General features: G+C 38.7%; 2 protein-coding genes across 2 annotated transcripts in view; both read left to right on the top strand.

Annotated features, from left to right (window-relative positions):
• Window positions 1-19954, top strand: part of LOC135699102 (alpha-protein kinase 1-like) — a 199044-nt gene that overhangs the window by 57304 nt on the left and 121786 nt on the right. The window lies entirely within an intron of this gene.
• LOC135699046 (caspase-7-like) lies at window positions 13563-17910 on the top strand. The gene is made up of 3 exons (XM_065219224.1): window positions 13563-13968; window positions 14026-14343; window positions 17681-17910. The coding sequence occupies exons 1-3, from the start codon at window positions 13563-13565 to the stop codon at window positions 17908-17910; spliced, it is 954 nt and encodes a 317-aa protein (XP_065075296.1).

The following is a 19954-nucleotide window of genomic DNA, read 5'->3' as shown; positions in this document are numbered from 1 at the left end:
AACCAGAAAGTGAATGTGGAAAATATTTTTGAATTATTTTGCTTAAGTTGTAGTCGCAGAGAAGAGATCGGGATTGGCGTTTTGTGCTGGTGGTTGTCTCCAGAATCCAGGGGGGGATGGAGAGCTTTGTCCAGCTGAGGCACCAGACGTTTCTTGGCGGGGGCCGGATTGCACCCGTGGATTTGCTTGACCGTGTTGCGTAGCAGGAAGAGGCGGGAAATCCTCCAGTCTGAATGCCGGCGTATTGTCCTTCTTTCGTCCTGGTTGATTTCTTGTGGACGCCTGCTTTCGGATCCGTTTGAAATCTTCGCGTTTGGGGCACTGTTTGTCGGACCCTTGATGAACGCCATTACAGTTGGCGCATTTGGCCGCTTCCGACTCGTCGACAACACACTCGGAGGGGATATGGTTTTGGGCGCATTTGCCACAGCGCGGCTTGACGAAGCAGTTTCGGGTGCCGTGCCCGAAATTCAGGCAACGTTGACACTGGGTGACGTCGTGACGGCCGCCACGGTATGGCTCCCATCGGACAATGATGGAATTGATGGAGCGGATAGCCTTCAACGCATTGAGCGTCACCGTTCCCTTCTGGAAATGCACCAGGAAAAGACAATCTGGATACCTTTTGACGTTCTCGTCCATCCGGAAGACGGCAGTTGGGGCCAGCTTGTAGCGGTTCTTGATTTCCGCTTCAATCAGCTTCGGGTCAAAATTCGGTAGACCCCTGATGACGACCTTGAATGGTTTCTCGCCGGGAATGTCGTGGGTGAAAAATTCCACCTTAGTCCTCAGGTGGGCAACGACCAAGTCATACTCCGCTTTCGTGCGGAGCATAACCTTGGTGCCGACTCTGCCCAACTTGACTTCGGCTTTAACGCCCAGCGAAGCCAGATCTGCGATGAGATTGTTTAGATGGGCATTTTTTACTACCAACGGAGGTAGCTTTACTTTTGCCGTGCTTGTGTCGGCAACGTCACCGAAATCTCCGACATCACTACCGTTTGTCGCAGTAGCATCGCCGCGAGAAATCGTGCAATCGGACTGGCTCCGATTCTTCTTCCTCTTCTTGCTGCGCTTTCCTTTTGCAGCTGGCTGGGTATGCTCATCGATGGGAAGAACAGCAAACCTGTTCGATGTGGACACACCGGAGCTTCCTTCACCGGCGTCCTGGTCCTTCACCGGGCTTCGCGAGCGATGCTTCCCCATTTCGGGGCACACACACACGCACGACAAACTTTCCGAACAACTCACGAGAGCGAGCTTAAACCGAACTAAACTGCTTGACGTTCAAGCAGAGAATGGCTCTCAGATACATTGTTATGCTTCATTGAGTGTATTACATTTCATGGTCCTGTTCTACTAGCGACTCATAACCGGTCCTGACTACTTCTATTATATACTTCTCTCTTCTTATGTACCGAGTGGCACATCGGCTGCCTCTGCGGTGTCAGTGTGTGTGTAACCTCGCGTTGGAGAAGCAACGTGCCTACCATCCTATATGCCCTCTTACAAATTGGAAATTGTATTTTAACAACTGTTAGCAGTGGTCGAGATTTTGCACAGCTCGGCGATGCTGATCTTGTCACCGTTCATTTTTCAGTTACCACCAACACAGAACTGACGACTGATTTTTTTTTTCAATTTGATTGGCGCTCCGGTTTGCACGTTTGTCGGAGACGGATAAAACCGTCAACTTCAGCAAACCATAAGTATATTTTCTTTTAACCCATCTTTCTGATTATTCTCAAAAGCAAAATATGCCTACCTCTTCGTCTGAATAACGATCGACTACGTCCACCAGAAATTCTTTCATTCGATGCAATGTTTTTCTTCTTTTGTTAAGAATATTAAACATCATAAAATATTCATCCTCTGAATCTGATGAAGAGAATTCAAACAATCGAAATAGGTAGTTCTTCCATTCCAACCTCTTTTTTTTTTTTGCAAAATTGAAAACTGTAATCAGCTGTAATCGCTGCGTCACGACGAAAACGAGAGTTTTGACAACCATGTATTTTAGATGTATTGGTGTTTTGCGATAAACATATAGCTACACCGTGAATTTTTCGAGTGCTACACCAGCGTGAGTGGTGCAGAAAAAGTGTTACACCGGTGTAGCACCAAAACCAAAAACGAACGGTTTCGGTGCAAAAGTGTTGCACCGGTGTAGCTACACCGCAAAAACGAAAACGACATAAGTCAAGTGCTTCATACTGAAGAGTGTAAACAGCGAGAACTTCGCTCAAATTCCTATTCCTACACAAAACACAAGCTCCTGCTGTTGTTGACAAATAAGATTTGTTACATAAGACTACGTAGTCCTACGTCACTAGGGTTATCCCTTGTAGTTATTTTTTTTTATTTTCAACGCTTAATTAATTTAAATCGTAATCATAGATCGCATCACTCACGACAACCAATTCATCGATCTATCGAAAAGAATAGCCCAGCATCCTTTCCATCGAAATTAGAGAGATGGAGAGTTAACATTGGTCTCATGTAAAACAACTATGAATGAATTAATCATTCTCACATCTCCTTGAATTAGCTAGAATTACGGCTAGGAGTGCTGATAGGTATTCAGATTCAAGCTTTTATTGCTTATGTAGCTGCCCATATGATGTATTCTAGGATAGCTCAGATGGCAAGGCAAGCGGCTGATGATCGGAAGGTCATGGTTCGAATCCCATCTAACGACATGTGTGTATGTGGTTCTGTGACACTACCCCGAATGTCACTACCCCGAACGCCATAATTCCGAACGCCGTTACCCCGAACGCCGTTACCCCGAATGGCCATTACCTCGAATTAATTTCCAAAAGCTGTTTATTTTACTAATTGTCTTTTGTTGGTTAAACACTGGTACTATATTGTAAATAGAACAAAAAGTTAAACCTATGTATTAATTAACAACAGGGCGATTCCCGTCTGGTTTGATGTTGATATCGGAGTTAGTCAATACGATACTAAGAAAACATTTTACAGAAGATCATCCAATCAGGGTCGGTTTAAAAATTAATGGGGGAACGCCTTTTGCATAAATCCACTTGGCTTAACATAACGTAGCACAATGGTCCTTTGGCATAACGGTCATTTGGATTCTAGAATATTCCCCAGAAAACCATTCCCCCGAAAATCATTCCCCCGAAAACCATTCCCTAGAATCCCATTTCCCAGAATGAACCATTCCCCAGAAAAGTAAGCCATGTATTGACTAAGGGAATATTCCCTTCTTTATCATACATCCAAAGAATTACTTATTTTCTCCTTTATATATTCAAAGAAATATATATTCACTTCCTTATCGTTTATCCATAGAATTACTGATGTTCTCTTTTATATATTCAATATTCCCTTCTTTATCGTATATCCAGAGAATTAATTATTTTCTTTTGTTATATTTTCAAAGAAGGGAATACCCCTTGATTCATTAGGGTCTCCTCAAACCCCTTGACCCATTAAGATTTTTATATACGCGAAAGAAGATTCCTGGAGTGACAATAATAAACAAAAATAGTCAATAATACATGGCATACTTTTCTGGAGAATGGTACATTCTGGGGAATGAAATTCTGGGGGATGGTTTTCTGGGGAATGTTATAGAATTTTCATTTGGTATAAAATACATTTGGTTATACTAGTTCTCTTCCAGATTCAAACATAACATAAATAATACTACACACATTCACTACAACATTTGATAAATAGCTAAACTGACGCTCAAGCCTCACTGACATTCCTGCCCAACTGGCATACTTTCAATAGAGATTTCACCTAGGAAAAAGCTCGCGAATCATAGTGAACTTTTGCATCACTAATTTACACGAATCAATTTTAAATTGTTATTGTTATCATTTGTATTCAGTTTAAACTACAAAAGAAAATTTTCTTCTAAAAAATTTACCCATCTTTTGATCACATGCTGCTCTTCCGTTTGTCTTAATTTCGGGATTATGGTCATTCGGAGTAGTAGGGTATTCGGAGTAGTGGCATTCGGGGTAACGGCGTTCGGGGTTATGGCGTTCGGGGTAGTGACATTCGGGATAGTGTCACAGAATCGTGTATGTATGTATGTAATAGTTTTTCTAGTATCTGTGTGGTGGGTGTGTGCTTCGACAGAAATAATGACACAACAATCACTAACGAGAACAACCCTGCTCTGTCCCGTTCTTATTTTTGGATTAATAATTATCCCGTAGTTGAATAATCGTTTAATAAATGTATAATAGTGTCTAATTAAACATTATTTCACTTGAGAATCAAGCATCTTTATACCTTTATACCATCGCTGTTTAGTAATGATGTTTAATAAACGCTAAATAATCAAAAAAAATGATCGAATATGCTCTGTTACAACTCTTGTAAGTCGAATAGAAGCTTCTCGACATACTTTATTCAACACCAAATATTCAATGTTGTGGTTGAATAAATTCTCCAGTTTTGTGTGAACAAAGCCTGACCAGAAGTTATTATCAAAAATAGTACAAGTATTATTAAGCATGCCGTTGAATAAAATCGTCAAAAAATCGTTTCTACAATAGACAATTGTTTGTTGGGAACCTGTCCCTGTTGTATTTGACGTTTTGGACGTAAGATATAAATTTCCTTTATCAAAGTATGTGGCAAAAATAGGCCTTTTCAATACACCACCAACGTAGAGGGCACCACGCGAGTTCGAAAGGAAACGTCAACCAAACCGTTTGTTTACATTAGAAGAAGGATTTTTCATTGACCATCTTGCCAATTTCCATCAGTAATTGTCTTATTTTACGGTTTTCTACACATCTCAACTAATTTGCACCTAAACTATTCACACACAAGAAATCCGGACGATTATTAGCACTAAGGCACTATTGTAATTTTCCATTTTTCTCAACCAAAATATTCATGAACACTAGCAGAATCCTTGCAAAAATGATACATAAATAAATGTTTCAACTATAGATTAAGTTTTCGAGCATCTCAGCTGAATCAATTTATCAGGAAAAGTGAAAAAGTGTTCCGCTTCCAATGTCTCGCGAAACAAAAATCTGCTCACAACACTATTCAAAAAAATAGTTCTGGCAACTCTGGACGGATGGTAATGACAGTGAGTGGTTTGTGATTTCGCACTTTGGTGAGCGTGAAATGAATGTGTTACGGCCGCCGTACGATGTAACTGTTGCACTAAACAAACGACCCTAGGGGCCAAATCTCGATGCGGGTGAAGAGCTTTTACGATCGGTTTTTTTCTGTTTTTTAAGCGTTTATCAAATCTTGTGAGGGGTTGTGGAAATCTTTACGATCCGTGAACATGTGATTTATATATGTGCGTTTTTATGACCATTCGTGGTAATTTTGGTAATTTCTACAGTTTTACGATTTTACAACAAACCTATTAAGTTTCGTACGTTTTTTTTACATCGATCTGACTCGCTTTATGACTGGAATCACGTCAAAATTCATGATCATAAAAAAGACTGAATATTTCAAACAATACTCAATCATCGTTGCGTAAACAGTATCTATAAATAAGAAATGCTTGCACTTTCTTTCACACATCTTTTGGCAAATGATGTCATACAATTTTTATTCCCTCAATCTCCTCGTTCATAAAACCATTAGGCCGACTGTCATATCCTTCAGCTGTTTCGGGGGGGCTGCCTTCGCAACCATCGCATGCACCAGTATCGTACACGCTAAGCTCGGTTGCCACCCTTTCCGATTTAGCTTTTTGCTCATAAACAAACCAATAAAACTCTTACCATATTAAATACTTCCATCCGAAGTGTGTGTTCATAAATTTCTCCAATTCGTCTCATTGCAAATAAAACTACTATTAGCCTCCTTTTATCGCTTTTTGGGTTTACCTCTCTCTCTCTCTCCCTCGCTTTGTTGTGTACCACGCGTAAACAAAACACCGTCAAACCACAACATTACGATCTTTTTTTGCGCTCCTCCAAAATCTGCTTATCTGACCAACAATAACAACAAGATGGAGAGACCCAGCAGCAGCCAGCAGTCCAACACTTTAGGCTGTTTACATAACAAGCAAAAGCAACATAAGGATAAGGAGGAGGAGGAGGAGGCGGTAGCAGTGGGTGGTCATTTATCCAACGTGTATAGAAATGGAAGAGGAGCAGCAGGAGGAGCAAGTTGAACGCTTCTGCTCACACAGAGGGAGCAACTGCATTTGGCCGGGCCCGGAGGGGGTTTGTTTGTTGCGATCGCCATTGTGTCGTCGTGAGGGCCATCGATCGATTGAGGCAGGTTGGTTCGCTGGTGGAGGAGTGTGCTAAAATCAAACAATGCGTATCTGACTCTCTAAGACTTACGGCGAGACACGAGACGGATGTTTGCTGTTTGGTGACATATGTCCCATGCAGTGTTGGCAACAACATCAATCAAATGATATGTTTCCGCTCTAATACGCTCTCAATATCGCAAAATGAGTTCTTTCACTGAGAAGAACGAACGAAAAGGAAATTGAAAAATGTTTTTTTACTCATAATTTTTAGCATTCTTTGCTTCAAAATTATGTTCCTCCGGACATACACAAATCACTTTTTGTCGATAAGTGTTTCTTATGTAAAAGGGATGGAGAACATGCCAGAATGGCAATTTAAATATTCTCATTCTGAGAAAATTCCGTTTTAAGTTTGTAAACGCAATTATAAAATATTTGGCACCACTGTACCTAAATAATAAATTCATATTAAGATTCCTTGCCTGATTTTCTCATAAAAATACTCTACAAAGTTAATTGTAGCTTTATTTGTTCCGACGATATTGCTAAATAAAGTAGTGCTTTCTTAAAAATCATGAAAAATAGAAAATGCTCCCCTACACGGATTGCTACGATTTGCTCAAAAATTTAGATTCATAAAAGTCAGACCAAAATAAAACATCTCCTCCAAATCTGGTTCAAATCGAAAGAGGTCAATTACATTTTTGTATTTTTTTTCTCGATCACTTGGCGCGGAATGACCCATAATTGGATTCTTTAGGGGTATTGAGAGGTAAATGCATATTCGTAATCTGCATTTTAAATAGATCCGACGTCCAAAATTTTGTCAACATTGGAGCACTGGAACGGTTTTAAATAAGTGTGATTACATTAGCAAAAAAACACAATCTTAGCGCCCCTCGGTGGAACATTGAATGGGAGTGAGCTGGCAATTTGTTAACTTTGTGTCAAACAGTGAGGTGGTTATTTGGCTTTACATCTTGATTTTAAAACTGAGATGGAAGTAAATGGGATCGACAAAATTATCGTTGTGATCAGAAAAAGAAGCCCTCTCGGATGAGAATAGTAACCAATATATTTTTCAAAATTAAAGAACCCAAGTCATTATAATATTATTCGAGAAAGGTGATGAATTAATCAGGGTCTATAAGTAAGCCTACACGAGAAGAAAAACTCATATTGAATGTATTAAGCAAACCACATAGATTTTTGCCATTGCCATCTTCGCATAAAGTTTAAGCATAATTCATATGACATTGATAAACCTTGTCATAACAATTTCATAACATAGATTTATTCAGACGTCAAATAGATTTTATACTATCGATACATGAATACTATTTTGAAGAGACCACCATATAGGTTGAAAGGAAACCAGACAAAAATATATTAACTCAATTTACTGATTCCAAGTGTTTTTATTCTATAACCTCGCGACATCATTTATGTAACGAAGCACTCGTCGATTGGCCTTCGTTTGCGATCGACTGCGCTTTATCGTCAACCGTTTGTGGGCGGCTTTCTCGTGGTACTGGTGAAACTTTTCCAAAGTCCCCGGCGTATATTCCACAGCCACAGGATTTTCTGCCTCCCGGATGAACGTTCAAAGCTTTTCCAAACATCAGCGATGTTCATATTCGAACATGTTTCCATCCTTGGTAACGTTGGCGGTTGTTGTGCTGAAAATGAATGGAAAATTATTATTCATAATTGATTAGATTTCAAGGTTACACGACAACGTTACCAAATTCCTGTTCACTTCCTTGTGATTAAAAGTGATAAATTCACGCATAGTAGGCTTAATTTTATCTTACCCAGAATCCATCGACAATTTGTAAATAAAATCGATGACAGTAAATTTGAGTTTCCAGGTACCAAAGATATTACATGAATAATTGATAAGACAAATTTCTGTTGACCAATGTTAAAGTTCGTAGTATTTGAAAAGCCTGATTATGACACTCCTTTTTCAGTCTAAATCACGTATACAAATTCATAAATGTGCCGCTCTGACCAACACGATGAATGCGTCAGTTTTATAATCTGTTCGACTGCATTACATAAGTCAAGGTCGCCCCAATTTACCAACCGCTTACAAGTCACAATACAGATAAGTATGACTATGACGTTATGACGATGATAAGATTCTACACACCAAGCTCTGCCCCCGTTCGCTGTTATTATGTCACATTGAGGCAGATCGTCAAGCTTTCTCGGCGTTATAATACAGAACAATGCAACCTAGATTGTGATAGGTTCTCGACCCCCAGTAGACGACCGTATTTCGCTTATCGCATGACTTTGATAGGACCCCCCTTTTTGCGCTGGAATGGGCTACTTTACAGCAGCTATAAATTGCCCAGGAACAGTTTAGACACTCAAACCATCGCGATTTGTTTTTGTCATGCAGGCATAGAGGATTTTGTATTTTGCATTTTGTATTGTATTGTTTTTAACTAGCTTCCAAGCTTCCAACCCACCGGTCCTTTTCAGGACCACAAATGACTGATAAAAGAGTTAACTAAAGAGTAGGAGCTTGAATCCAAGATATAATGTCCAGCATTGCCATAGTCCGCATCGTGCTCTCTTGCCGTGCGGATCTATTAGCTTTTTGCTGAAGGAAGTGTTACTACTACCTAAAGCTACAACAAATTTAAACAGCACTTTTCAGTGCTCAACCTGTAAAAAAAATTTCTACCTTGTTCAACTCTTATTCCTCTTCGATCCTTGTTTGGACCCTACCCGAGGTAATCCTTCTTGGATATCGATTTGGAAAATTCCTCTTCGATCCTTCAGATTCTTATAGTAATCTGCTTGGAAGTCGATTTGGATAAAAATTTACTGCCGCCATGGCGCCTAAACGCAAAAGAAAGGGGCAAACTTTTAACCCCCCTTCTGAAGAAATTAATTTGAGTAATCAATTTGATTTGCTCACGGATGATGAGAATGATCCATCATCCAAGAAAAATTCTAGTAAACTTTCCCGGCTTAATGCCAAGAAGGAAAAGATTCCCCCTATTGTGATAACCACTTCCGATTTCCATGCTCTTCGCATGGAACTTTTGAATTTCGTGAAAGTTAAGTTTTCACTACAAATTGGACGTCGGGGTGAATGCCGTGTATTGGCTGAAACCTTGGACGGATTTAAATGTCTTCTCAAGTATATTACTGAGAAGAAGCACAAATTTTTTACTTACGACACCAAAACTGAACGTGTGTTCAAGGTTGTCATGAAAGGACTGCCCAGTGGTGAATCCCTGGATCAGATCAAAGATGAACTGGAAAAATTACTTGGAGTTGTGCCACTCCAAGTAATCAAAATGAAAATGAAATCCCGTCCTGGCGATTCGCGCAACGGCATTTCTAATGATTTTTATTTAGTTCACTTCAAGTCTAGTGAACTAAACAACCTTAAGGCCTTAGAAAAAGCTAGCCTTATGCTCCATGTCCGAGTGAAGTGGGAACACTTCAGGAAGACTGGAGGAAATTTCCAAAACCTCACCCAGTGCCGTAAGTGCCAGGGATGGGGTCACGGAACTAAAAATTGCTACATGCCAGCTAAATGCATGAATTGTGGTGATTCCTCTCACGCAAAGGACGACTGTCCTGTGAAGGAAGATCCTAAGAAATTTAAATGTTAAAATTGTGGTGAAAACCACAAATCCAATTTTTGGGAATGTAAGACTCGCAAAGCGATCCTACAATCTCGTTCTAAGCGACAGGTAGGAAACGCTCCACGTTTCCGGCCAGGTACAAATTCCTCTGCTGTTAACAACGGTCAGCGAGGAACAAATTCTACATTCGTACCCGTAGGTACAAATATCACCCCTGCTTCAAATTTTTCATCTGTACCTACTCCCCTCGCTGCTAACAATGTTCAGCGAGTTAATGGAGCTACCTATGCTGCTATTGCAGCGGGTAGGAATCAAAATACTAACCAAAGTAATTCTAACGGAAATTTTGACAATTTTGACTTAGGAAGCATTACTGCCCCTAAAACGGAATTTTTACAGAAATCATTAATTGAAATGATTTCTGATATGCTTAAATCTAACTCCATGTTTGATGCTATTCAAACTGGAGTAAAATTTGCAAATAATATTGTCATGACTTTAAAATTCAGTAATGGATTTTAAAGCATTAAATATTGTAAATTGGAATGCTCGATCTCTTAAAGATAATGAAGACGAGCTATTTAACTTTTTGCGAGTTCATAACGTGCATATTGCCGTTATAACTGAAACGTTCCTTAAACCTGCCCATAAGGTTAAGAAGGACGCAAATTACTTGATTTATAGAAATGATCGTCTTGATGGACCCTTTGGTGGCGTTGCCATCATTATTCATAGACGAATCAAACATAAAATTCTTTCTTCATTTGAAACCAAAGTTTTTGAAACTTTGGGGGTTTCTGTTGAAACAAAATTTGGACAACTTACGTTTATAGCTGCCTATTTGCCATTCCAATGCGTAGGCCAGAAAAAGAATTTTCTCAAGGGTGACCTCCAGAAACTTACCCGTCATAGGTCTAAATTCTTCATTATTGGTGATTTTAATGCAAAACACCGCTCATGGAATAATGCTCAAAGCAATTCCAATGGTAATATTCTGTTTGATGATTGTTCTGCAGGTTATTACACTATTCAATATCCAAACAGCCCAACATGCTTTTCTTCTGCAAGAAATCCCTCCACTATTGATTTGGTCTTAACTGATTCATGTCAACTTTGTAGCCAACTGGTTACCCATGCTGACTTCGGTTCTGATCACCTTCCAGTAACTTTTGAAATATCCCAAGAAATAATTTCTAATCCCAACAGCTCTACTTTCAATTACCATAGAGCTGATTGGGAGCAGTATCGAACATTTATGGAATATAACTTCGATCCAAACATTCCCTTGCAAACCAAAGATGAAATTAATTATGCTCTTGAATCTCTGACTACTTCTATAGTTGCAGCAAGAGCTGCCTCAGTACCAAAATGCGAGGTTAAATTCGATTCAATTATAATAGACGACGATCTTCAGCTCTTGATCCGTCTTAAAAATGTCCGTAGGAGACAATATCAAAGAACACGCGATCCTGCCATGAAAGTTATCTGGCGGGATTTGCAAAAACAAATTAAAAAGCTATTCTCTGCCCTGAGGAACAAAACTTTTGAAAATAATGTTTCTAAATTAGACCCGAGTTCCAAACCCTTTTGGAAACTCACAAAAATTTTGAAAAAACCTCAAAAGCCTATTCCAGCGCTTAAAGAAGGTGGTAAAATTTTGATCACAAATTTGGAAAAAGCTCAGAAACTTGCTAAGCAATTCGAGAGTTCCCATAATTTCAGTTTGGGTCTTACAAGTCCTATTGAGAACCAGGTTGCTCGGGATTTTCTGAATATTTTCTCTCGGGAAAATATTTTTGATGATTCCTGGGGGACTGATTTGGACGAAGTAAGGTCTATAACTAAAAAGTTTCAAAATATGAAAGCTCCAGGTGATGATGGAATTTTCTATATCCTCATCAAAAAACTCCCAGAGAGTACCTTGTCTTTCTTGGTAAAATTATTTAACAGATGTTTCCATTTGGCATACTTTCCTGATAAATGGAAAAATGCAAAAGTTGTTCCAATTTTAAAGCCGGATAAAAATCCAGCTGAAGCTTCTAGCTACCGTCCAATAAGTTTGCTTTCTTCAATAAGTAAACTTTTTGCAAAGATAATTTTGAATAGAATGATGCTTCACATCAATACGAACTCAATTTTTGCAGATGAGCAGTTTGGGCATTCAACTACTCATCAACTCTTAAGAGTTACCAATTTAATTCGTTCAAACAAATCTGAAGGCCACTCAACTGGAGTTGCTCTTCTAGACATAGAAAAAGCATTCGACAGTGTTTGGCATGAAGGTTTGATTGCTAAATTGAAAAAGTTTATTTTTCCACTTTACATTATGAAATTAGTTCAAAATTATTTAACTGACAGAACTCTGCAGGTAAATTATCAAAATTCCAAATCTAATCGACTACCTGTTAGAGCAGGAGTTCCTCAGGGTAGCATTCTTGGGCATATATAACATTTTCACTTCGGACCTCCCTGATTTGCCTCAGGGTTGCCACAAATCTTTGTTCGCTGATGACACAGGCATTTCCGCTAAAGGAAGAAGTCTTCGTGTTATTTGTAGCAGACTGCAGAAAAGTTTAGATATTTTCTCTTCTTATTTACAAAAATGGAAGATTTCTTCCAACGCTTCCAAAACTCAACTTATAATATTTCCACACAAGCCTAGAGCTTCGTTTTTGAAACCTAGTAGTAGTCACATAGTCACTATGAACGGAGTTCCAATTTCCTGGTCAAACCAAGTGAAATATCTTGGATTAATACTTGACCAAAAATTAACTTTTAAAGATCACATTGAGGGCATTCAAGCTAATGTAACAAATATATTAAATGTTTGTATCCTCTTATAAACAGGAAGTCCAAACTTTGCCTGACGAATAAACTTCTAATATTTAAACAAGTTTTTAGACCGGCCATGCTTTACGCTGTGCCAATATGGTCTTGTTGTTGCACTATCAGGAAAAAAGCACTTCAAAGGATTCAGAACAAAGTTCTGAAAATGATTTTGAAGTTGCCTCCCTGGTACAGTACTACCGAAGTACATAGAATTTCGAATGTTGAGACTTTAGCACAAATGTCCAACAAAATAATTAATAATTTCAGGCAAAAATCGTTGCAATCCTCAATTGCAACGATTAATTCCCTTTATACTTAGATAAGATTTAGTTTTAGTTTTTAGTTTTAAGATATCAATTGTTATACTGACATGCAGGTTAAAAAACCTGTTTAAAATACTGAATTGCCAAGACATGAACAATGTAAAAATACTTAGATATATATCATACCAATTAAGGCTGGTACGTTACTGCAGTAACTGGAGCACCTAGGTTAAAATGAAATGTAATTAATTTTGAATTTGGAACAAATAAAGAGTTAAAAAAAAAATGTCCAGCATTGGCTTGTACAACAGAACTCTCAAATTGCTTCCGAATTTCAACCTATGGAAATTTTTCACTGATAACCAATTTTTAAATCACAATAGTATTCGCATAATCAGGCTTATCGAATGCCTGGGAACTCTTATCCATTCCCGCCTTTTCAGAAATCACATCACATTGTTATCTCTTTTATCGAGAGTCCATTCACCATACCACTACCACCACCGTCCAGGGCAAATTCAAGATTAAGCGCATATATCCGTTCACTGTTCAGTCACCTAGCCATTTCGGAATCTGAAATCAAACTCTACGGTTTGTCAGTCAGATTCTGCTAAAAGGAAAAAAAAAATCATGGATCCCTCCGTAAACCTCCGGCAAGAGCAACAGGTGGACCTGGTGGACGCAAACCCGACCCTTAGTGGGTCCGGTAGTAATAGTGAAGTAGATGCAGCTGGATTTAACGAATCGAAACCGGCCCAGACCCTGTCTGTTGGGCCGATTCCGAAACCGGAGGGATCCGGAATTCTAGCCATACCTACTGCTAAGCTGTACTCCATGAACGGAGCGAAACGTGGCAAGGTGTTAATATTCAATCATGAAACTTTCGAAGAAAAAGTTGGTTGCAAGGACCGGCCCGGTACGGACCAAGACGTAGCAAGATTAAACCAGGTTCTGCCTCAACTCGGATTCCAAACGGAGGATATTGAAGTGTACAACAACATTAGTAAAGGCGAAATCAACGGGATTGCGGAAAACCGTGAGTAGTGAATCGTTTATATGATGATCGGATTACTGTGAGCGGTTTAATTTGCAGTGAAAAACAACGCTGATCTGGAAATATCCGATTGCTTAGTGGTGGTGATACTTACACACGGTATTAAGAATGACAAGTTGGTGGCCAACGATGGAGAGTACCATTTGTACGAGTTTATTGAGAACTTCAATCCCACTACCTTGAAGTCCATGGCTGGAAAACCGAAACTGTTCATAATCCAAGCCTGTCGTGGCATAAAAGTAGATGATGGTGTTAACTTGATGGCATACAGTGCCAGAGATCAGGTCGACTCGCAGCCGGATATTCGTCCGTATCCTGAATTTCCCGATCTGTTCGTTGTGCAGAGTTCTCATCACGGTAAGCTTTGTTTGAAAGAGAGAAAAACGATTCGAATTGTGAACCTTAATACTCTAATAGTACGTTCAGACTACAGAGTTATAACATATTATAACGCTATCTTGATGGTGGTTTCTGTATTGTAATTATTTTTACAACCGTTATGCCTGTTACAACTGCTCAGTCTGGACAGCGCATTATGCCTTGTTCAGACTACAGAATTATAAAACATGCTACAAGGCTGTTGCCATAATTATCAACATGAAAACTGTCGTAGCCTTGTAACTTGTTATAGCTCCATAGCGTGAATTTTCAAAACCACAAAAATATCAGCTTCCACAAAACATACAAATATGAAATTACTGCTATGCAGCTCCAGGCCAAATAGCAAACAAAAATGATTTTTTTGACTCGTCCTTCTTCGATTTGCATGAAACTTTGCACAGTTGTTTGTTATGGGGAATCTTTCAATGTTTTGCCATTTTGACATTTTCCAATAAATTGTAGCACGAAAACATCACTAAGTGGCCGGCGCCGGTAGTGTAGTGATAGGCTGCTTTCTCACCCCAATGGGTCTGGGTTCAATCCCAGCCGAGGTCGGTGGGATTTTTCTGAGGTCACGTCTTCCTTCGGAAGGGAAGTAAAGCCATTGGCCCCGGCCCATATGTGTTGAATGGGTGTGATATCCCAACCAGGTGTGGAAGAAGCTTCCTTCCTCCACATTCGATTGCCGTTAATGGATGGGAATCGATATCCGTTGGTTATTGGCACTAGATTGCGGAACAGACACCGACGTTAAATAAAATAATGAACATCACTAAATCTTCTGATCAAAATGACGTCAGATACAATGTTGTAGAGAAAAATAGTGTTCCTAGAAAAAAAATATACTCGGTATTTTTTGTTTAGTAATTTTGTGTAAACATTCATATAAAGTGTTGAATAGTCAAATATAATAAAATATCCATGTTCAATTTTTATAATATTTTGTTTTTAATGAAAAAAAAAGCTAAATAAAAAATACAAACTTTTGTAATATTGTAAACTATGGGAACTTGGAAATTGTCAAAAATCGTAGAACAAGAACTTTTGTTGCAATTTTTAGATTTCTTGTTTGCACGTTTTTAAAGAAATTTTTGCTCAGAAATCGATTTCAAATTTCTCAAATATTAATTTCTGTGTACAAATTATTTAAAAACCATACCAATAAAAAGTTAAAAAAAAACTGACCAAAAGTTTATGTTCTACGATGATTGTCAATTTTCAAGGTTTACAATATTTCAAAAGTTTGCATTTTTCATGAGCATTATTCAAGCAATACCTTTTAAACTAGAACCAGCAGATTTTGAAATATATAAGTATTTAACACTTTATAAATTTTTATATCAAAATTATTTTAAAAAAAATTACCGTGTATATTTTTTTCCAAAAACACCACATTTTTTCTACAACTTTATCTTTGACGTCATTTCGATCAGAAGTGAGGTATTCGTGCTGAAAGTTATTGAAAAAACCGTAGCCGCCATTTTGAAAAAAAAAACAATCACAAGATCCAAAATGGCCGAACTGCGGACTCACTCAGGGAGCCAGTGTGAACTGTCAAACGGGAGCCAACCCTTCAGAAGCAACAACGTCAAGCATTATACTCTCATAAAACTAATCCATACTTTTTCATAACAAATTCTAAATGTAAGACTCAAAGACAATAACCAACAACCTCAGTGATGAAAGTATAAAAACCAGCATAGTTTTTATGACTCTGCTGAGTTTTCAATTGCACTAAAACATACTTTGGCGAAACATTTATGTAAACAAACAAACAAACAAACAAACTGGCTCAGAGCTTTTGGCGGGAATCATCTAAGGCAGAGCAAAACAGGTTTAAACTTGAAAAAAATTTCAACCAGTTTTTCATTTGCCTGCAAAATAAAATCGATCGGCTTCGCAGTACCCAACCCATAACAAGGAGAAGGTTGAGTTTAATAGATTTGGCGTGGAACGGCTCTACTCCGTGGTTGCTGCGCTACTACAAACAAAGAGTAGTGATTTCCTTTTGTACTAAATGTTCATTATTAATTAGCAATACCCCGCCCTATTTATCAGTGCATGAACTCAAATCGATAGACGAGTGCACGGATGGATTTGAGTTCACTCACTCGACAAAAAGTGACACAACAGCGGGGCCCTGTTTCCTAAAAATGAACACATGAATAATGCACGCGTAACTTTTGAAAAGGGCCTATCAACTTATGTAAACAACTTCCTAGGTCATTTTCACGAGAACCGAAGTACGTCCACGCAAACCAAGAGCACTATTGGGAAGAGGAGAATTTCCCCTACCCGATGATGTTGTTAGTTTACGTGGGCGTATTCGGTTCGCACGAAAAAGGCTTAACAAGTTTTGTGTACAAAAGTTGATAGGCCCGTTTCAAATGTTACGCGAGTATTATTCATGTGTTCATTTTTAGTTAACAGGGTCCCGCTTTTGGGTCACTTTTTGTCGAGTGAGTGAACTCAAATCCATCCGTGCATTCGTCTATTAGGGCGTAACAGCTTTTGTAAACAATCACTTCTATCGATGATTTCTAGGAATTCAAGGCACGTCCACGCATACCAACCTAACCATCGGATAGGGGAAGTCTTTCCCTACTCGATGAGGATGTTGGTTTGCGTGGGTGAGCCTTGAATTTCTAGAAATCATCAAGAGAAGTCATTGTTTACAAAAGCTGTTAGGCCCTAATTCCAGCTCTATCTAGAAATGTTCATTATTAATTAGCACTGCACCGCGCTCTTGTCAAATGTTCATCAGTGCATGAACTCATATCCATCGCACCATTGCACCAATCGTCTATGGTATGTTTTGTTGAAGCTGATGTTTGTGCTTTTGAAAATTCACGCTAATAGCATAGAGGTAACTCTAAGACCAGAAGGTCCCGAAGAAACGAGCTCAACTTTTTGGCTCAGCTCTGGTACTATCTTCGGTCCCAAGCTAATCGATGCACCCCTCGAAACATAGGAAAATTCACGAACCCCTCATTTTATCTGTCGAACTTTCATAGCGAATCAGAGCAAACATAGTATAGTACTAGAATTTCGATTAGAATGGGGTACTTTAATTGATTTTCTTGGGACCCCCCAAAGCCCTCTAGTTAAAGTATGGACGACTGTCACCACGAAAATGAAGAAAGCTGTTCCAATGGAGCAAAACGGTGCATTTTGACGGTTTGATTTTAACAACTATTGACAGACATCCATACTTCTACTGTAGGGCTTTTACCGCCCTCCCTTACTTGGTTATAACTCTGTAGTATGAACGTACTATAAGGTTTCTCCAGCATAAATCACGTTTATTTTTCAGGTCACAAAGCATTTCGGGACAAACAAGAAGGGAGCTGGTTGATTCAGGACCTGTGCAATGCGATCCATAGTTGTGATCTGGAAACGGACTCTATTTATGACATTCTGACGGAAACGAATAATGCCATATCCAAACGACTCAGCGAAGCCAAAGAATATCGTGATAAGAAACAGATTGCTAGCATCTACTCCACCCTGACTAAGAAGCTGTACTTCAAGCCATCAAAATAAATGCAGCGACGTTTGATAAGATGCTTGATTTCTTCTGTTGATAGAAAAGGCAAAACAAAACTTGACACGAGGGGTTTCCATCAAGCTTGTAAGGGAATCGGTAATCAAAAATTATCAAAAATTATTAAATAATGATTAGTGAATTTTGAATTAATTTTAAAGGTAATTAAACAGAAATCCGAGTAATTCCATAACTATTTGTACTCTACGATTGCCATATTCTTTAATATTCTATGTAAATTTTATGATTTTAGTTGTTTCAGGTATACTTTATTATTGAATTAGTGTTGATTTTTTGATTTAGATATTGAAAAAAATAAAATCTGAAAACCCTCGATGCAACCAAATCAAATCGACTTTTTTTCATATTAGCGCGATAATCGAGATTTGTAAACCAATTTTGTCCAAATGCGCGTAAATGGCCAAATCCAAATCGAAACAAAAGCAGCAAATGAGTCTCGCTATATTGAAATTCAGTATCGTCTTCTATGTACATATAATTTTTTTTTAATTATTATTGTCACTTTAACACTCTTGGGTCATTCGTGGCTTGTTCGGGGGTGATATTTGAACTCGTGACTTTGGCGTGAGAGGTATGGATGTTAACCACTACGCCGGGGTCGCCCCCTATATATAAAAGTGAATTTCTGTCTGTCTGTCTGTCTGTCTGATCCTTATAGGCTACTACTGAACTACTGAACCGATCGGCGTGAAATTTGTATGCAGGGGCTTTTGGGGCAGGGAAAGGTTCTTATGATGGTTTGAGACCCCTCCCACCTCTGTAACAGGGGGGGGGGGTCCCATACAAATGAAACAGAAATTTCTGTATGACTCAAGAACTAATCAAGCAAATGGAACCAAATTTGGCATGTGGAGGTCATAGGGGGTAACCCCTTAGATAAGACGGGGGGGGGGGGGTGGCTACGTACAATATAGCATGCTTTTTTTTAATTGGCGCATAAACTCAAGCTATTATTGAATCCCGAGCAAGGCCGGGCATACTCAGTCGTATTTATCTAACAATTGGGTTGTTTAACTTTGAAAAATATGCCAATTTTTATACATCATCTGATAGAGCTTCGTTTTCTGAGCACAACGATATTTTTATCGATTCCGTAGATCGATTTTTAAATCAAGATTACGTAGATCAATTTTGGATCGTTGACACTAAATCTATTCGTTGACGGCTCGCTCCCATACAAAGTCCCACCAAGGGGCGCTAAGATGGTGATTTTTGCTAATGTAATCGTACTTTTTTTAAATAGTTCCAGTTTACCAAAATTTATGAAATTTTTGGATTTCGGTTCCATTGTTTATGCAGATAACGAATATCCAATAATTCCATCGTTGGAAACATTATTAACCATTGAATAATCGAGTGATTCCAAAGTAATTCCTATAATTATTCAAGTAATCTTAGTAATTTCGGTAATTGAGAGTAATACAAGTAATTTCAAAGTTATAAAGTAATTTTAATTAATTGAAAAGTAATCAGAGTAATTTGCGGTAATCTGACTGGCACTGACAGGTAATTAACGCTGGTAGAAACCCCTCGGTTTGACACCTCGCGTTCGATCAGATAATCGAAATGGATGATATTCGAGCACTTGAAAATGACGTTTCCAACCACTTCTAGATAGAGCTGGAATTAAGGCGTAACAGCCTTTGTAAACAATGACTTTGCTCGTTGATTTCTCGGAATTCAAGGCATGCCTACACAAACCAACATATCTATCGGATAGGAGAAGTCTTCCTCTACTCGATGGTGATGTCGATTTGCCATCCGAGAAATCATCGGGAGAAGTCATTGTTTACAAAAGCTGTTACGCCCAAATTCCAGCTCTATCTAGACTTACTCTTTACCACGCACAGTGGGGCAGTGAACCCCGTGGCCAAAACCTTTTGCGCCGTGGGTATGCATTCTACAGATTTTCAGTCTTGGAGAAAGTTGCTCAGTTTATCAAGGGCCAACTTTTGTTGTGTTCTGATTAGTTCGTAATTCTGCCGCATAGGGGGCGCTTGAATCTATATTTTAAACGGAGGG

This window comes from Ochlerotatus camptorhynchus, unplaced genomic scaffold (assembly GCF_037179485.1).
Source record: "Ochlerotatus camptorhynchus isolate MF236.1 unplaced genomic scaffold, CSIRO-AGI_Acam_v1.1 ptg000102l, whole genome shotgun sequence".
Classification (NCBI taxonomy): domain Eukaryota; kingdom Metazoa; phylum Arthropoda; class Insecta; order Diptera; family Culicidae; genus Ochlerotatus; species Ochlerotatus camptorhynchus.
This window is presented reverse-complemented; position numbering and strand designations above follow the sequence as displayed.

What these genes read in the sequence shown, in the direction of transcription:
- LOC135699046 (XM_065219224.1), top strand. Translation starts at nt 13,563, where the DNA reads ATGGATCCCTCCGTAAACCTCCGGCAAGAGCAACAGGTGGACCTGGTG. An exon ending in CAACGGGATTGCGGAAAACC is followed by an intron (nt 13,969 to 14,025) that starts GTGAGTAGTGAA and finishes TTTAATTTGCAG; the next exon opens with TGAAAAACAACGCTGATCTG. An exon ending in TGTGCAGAGTTCTCATCACG is followed by an intron (nt 14,344 to 17,680) that starts GTAAGCTTTGTT and finishes TTTATTTTTCAG; the next exon opens with GTCACAAAGCATTTCGGGAC.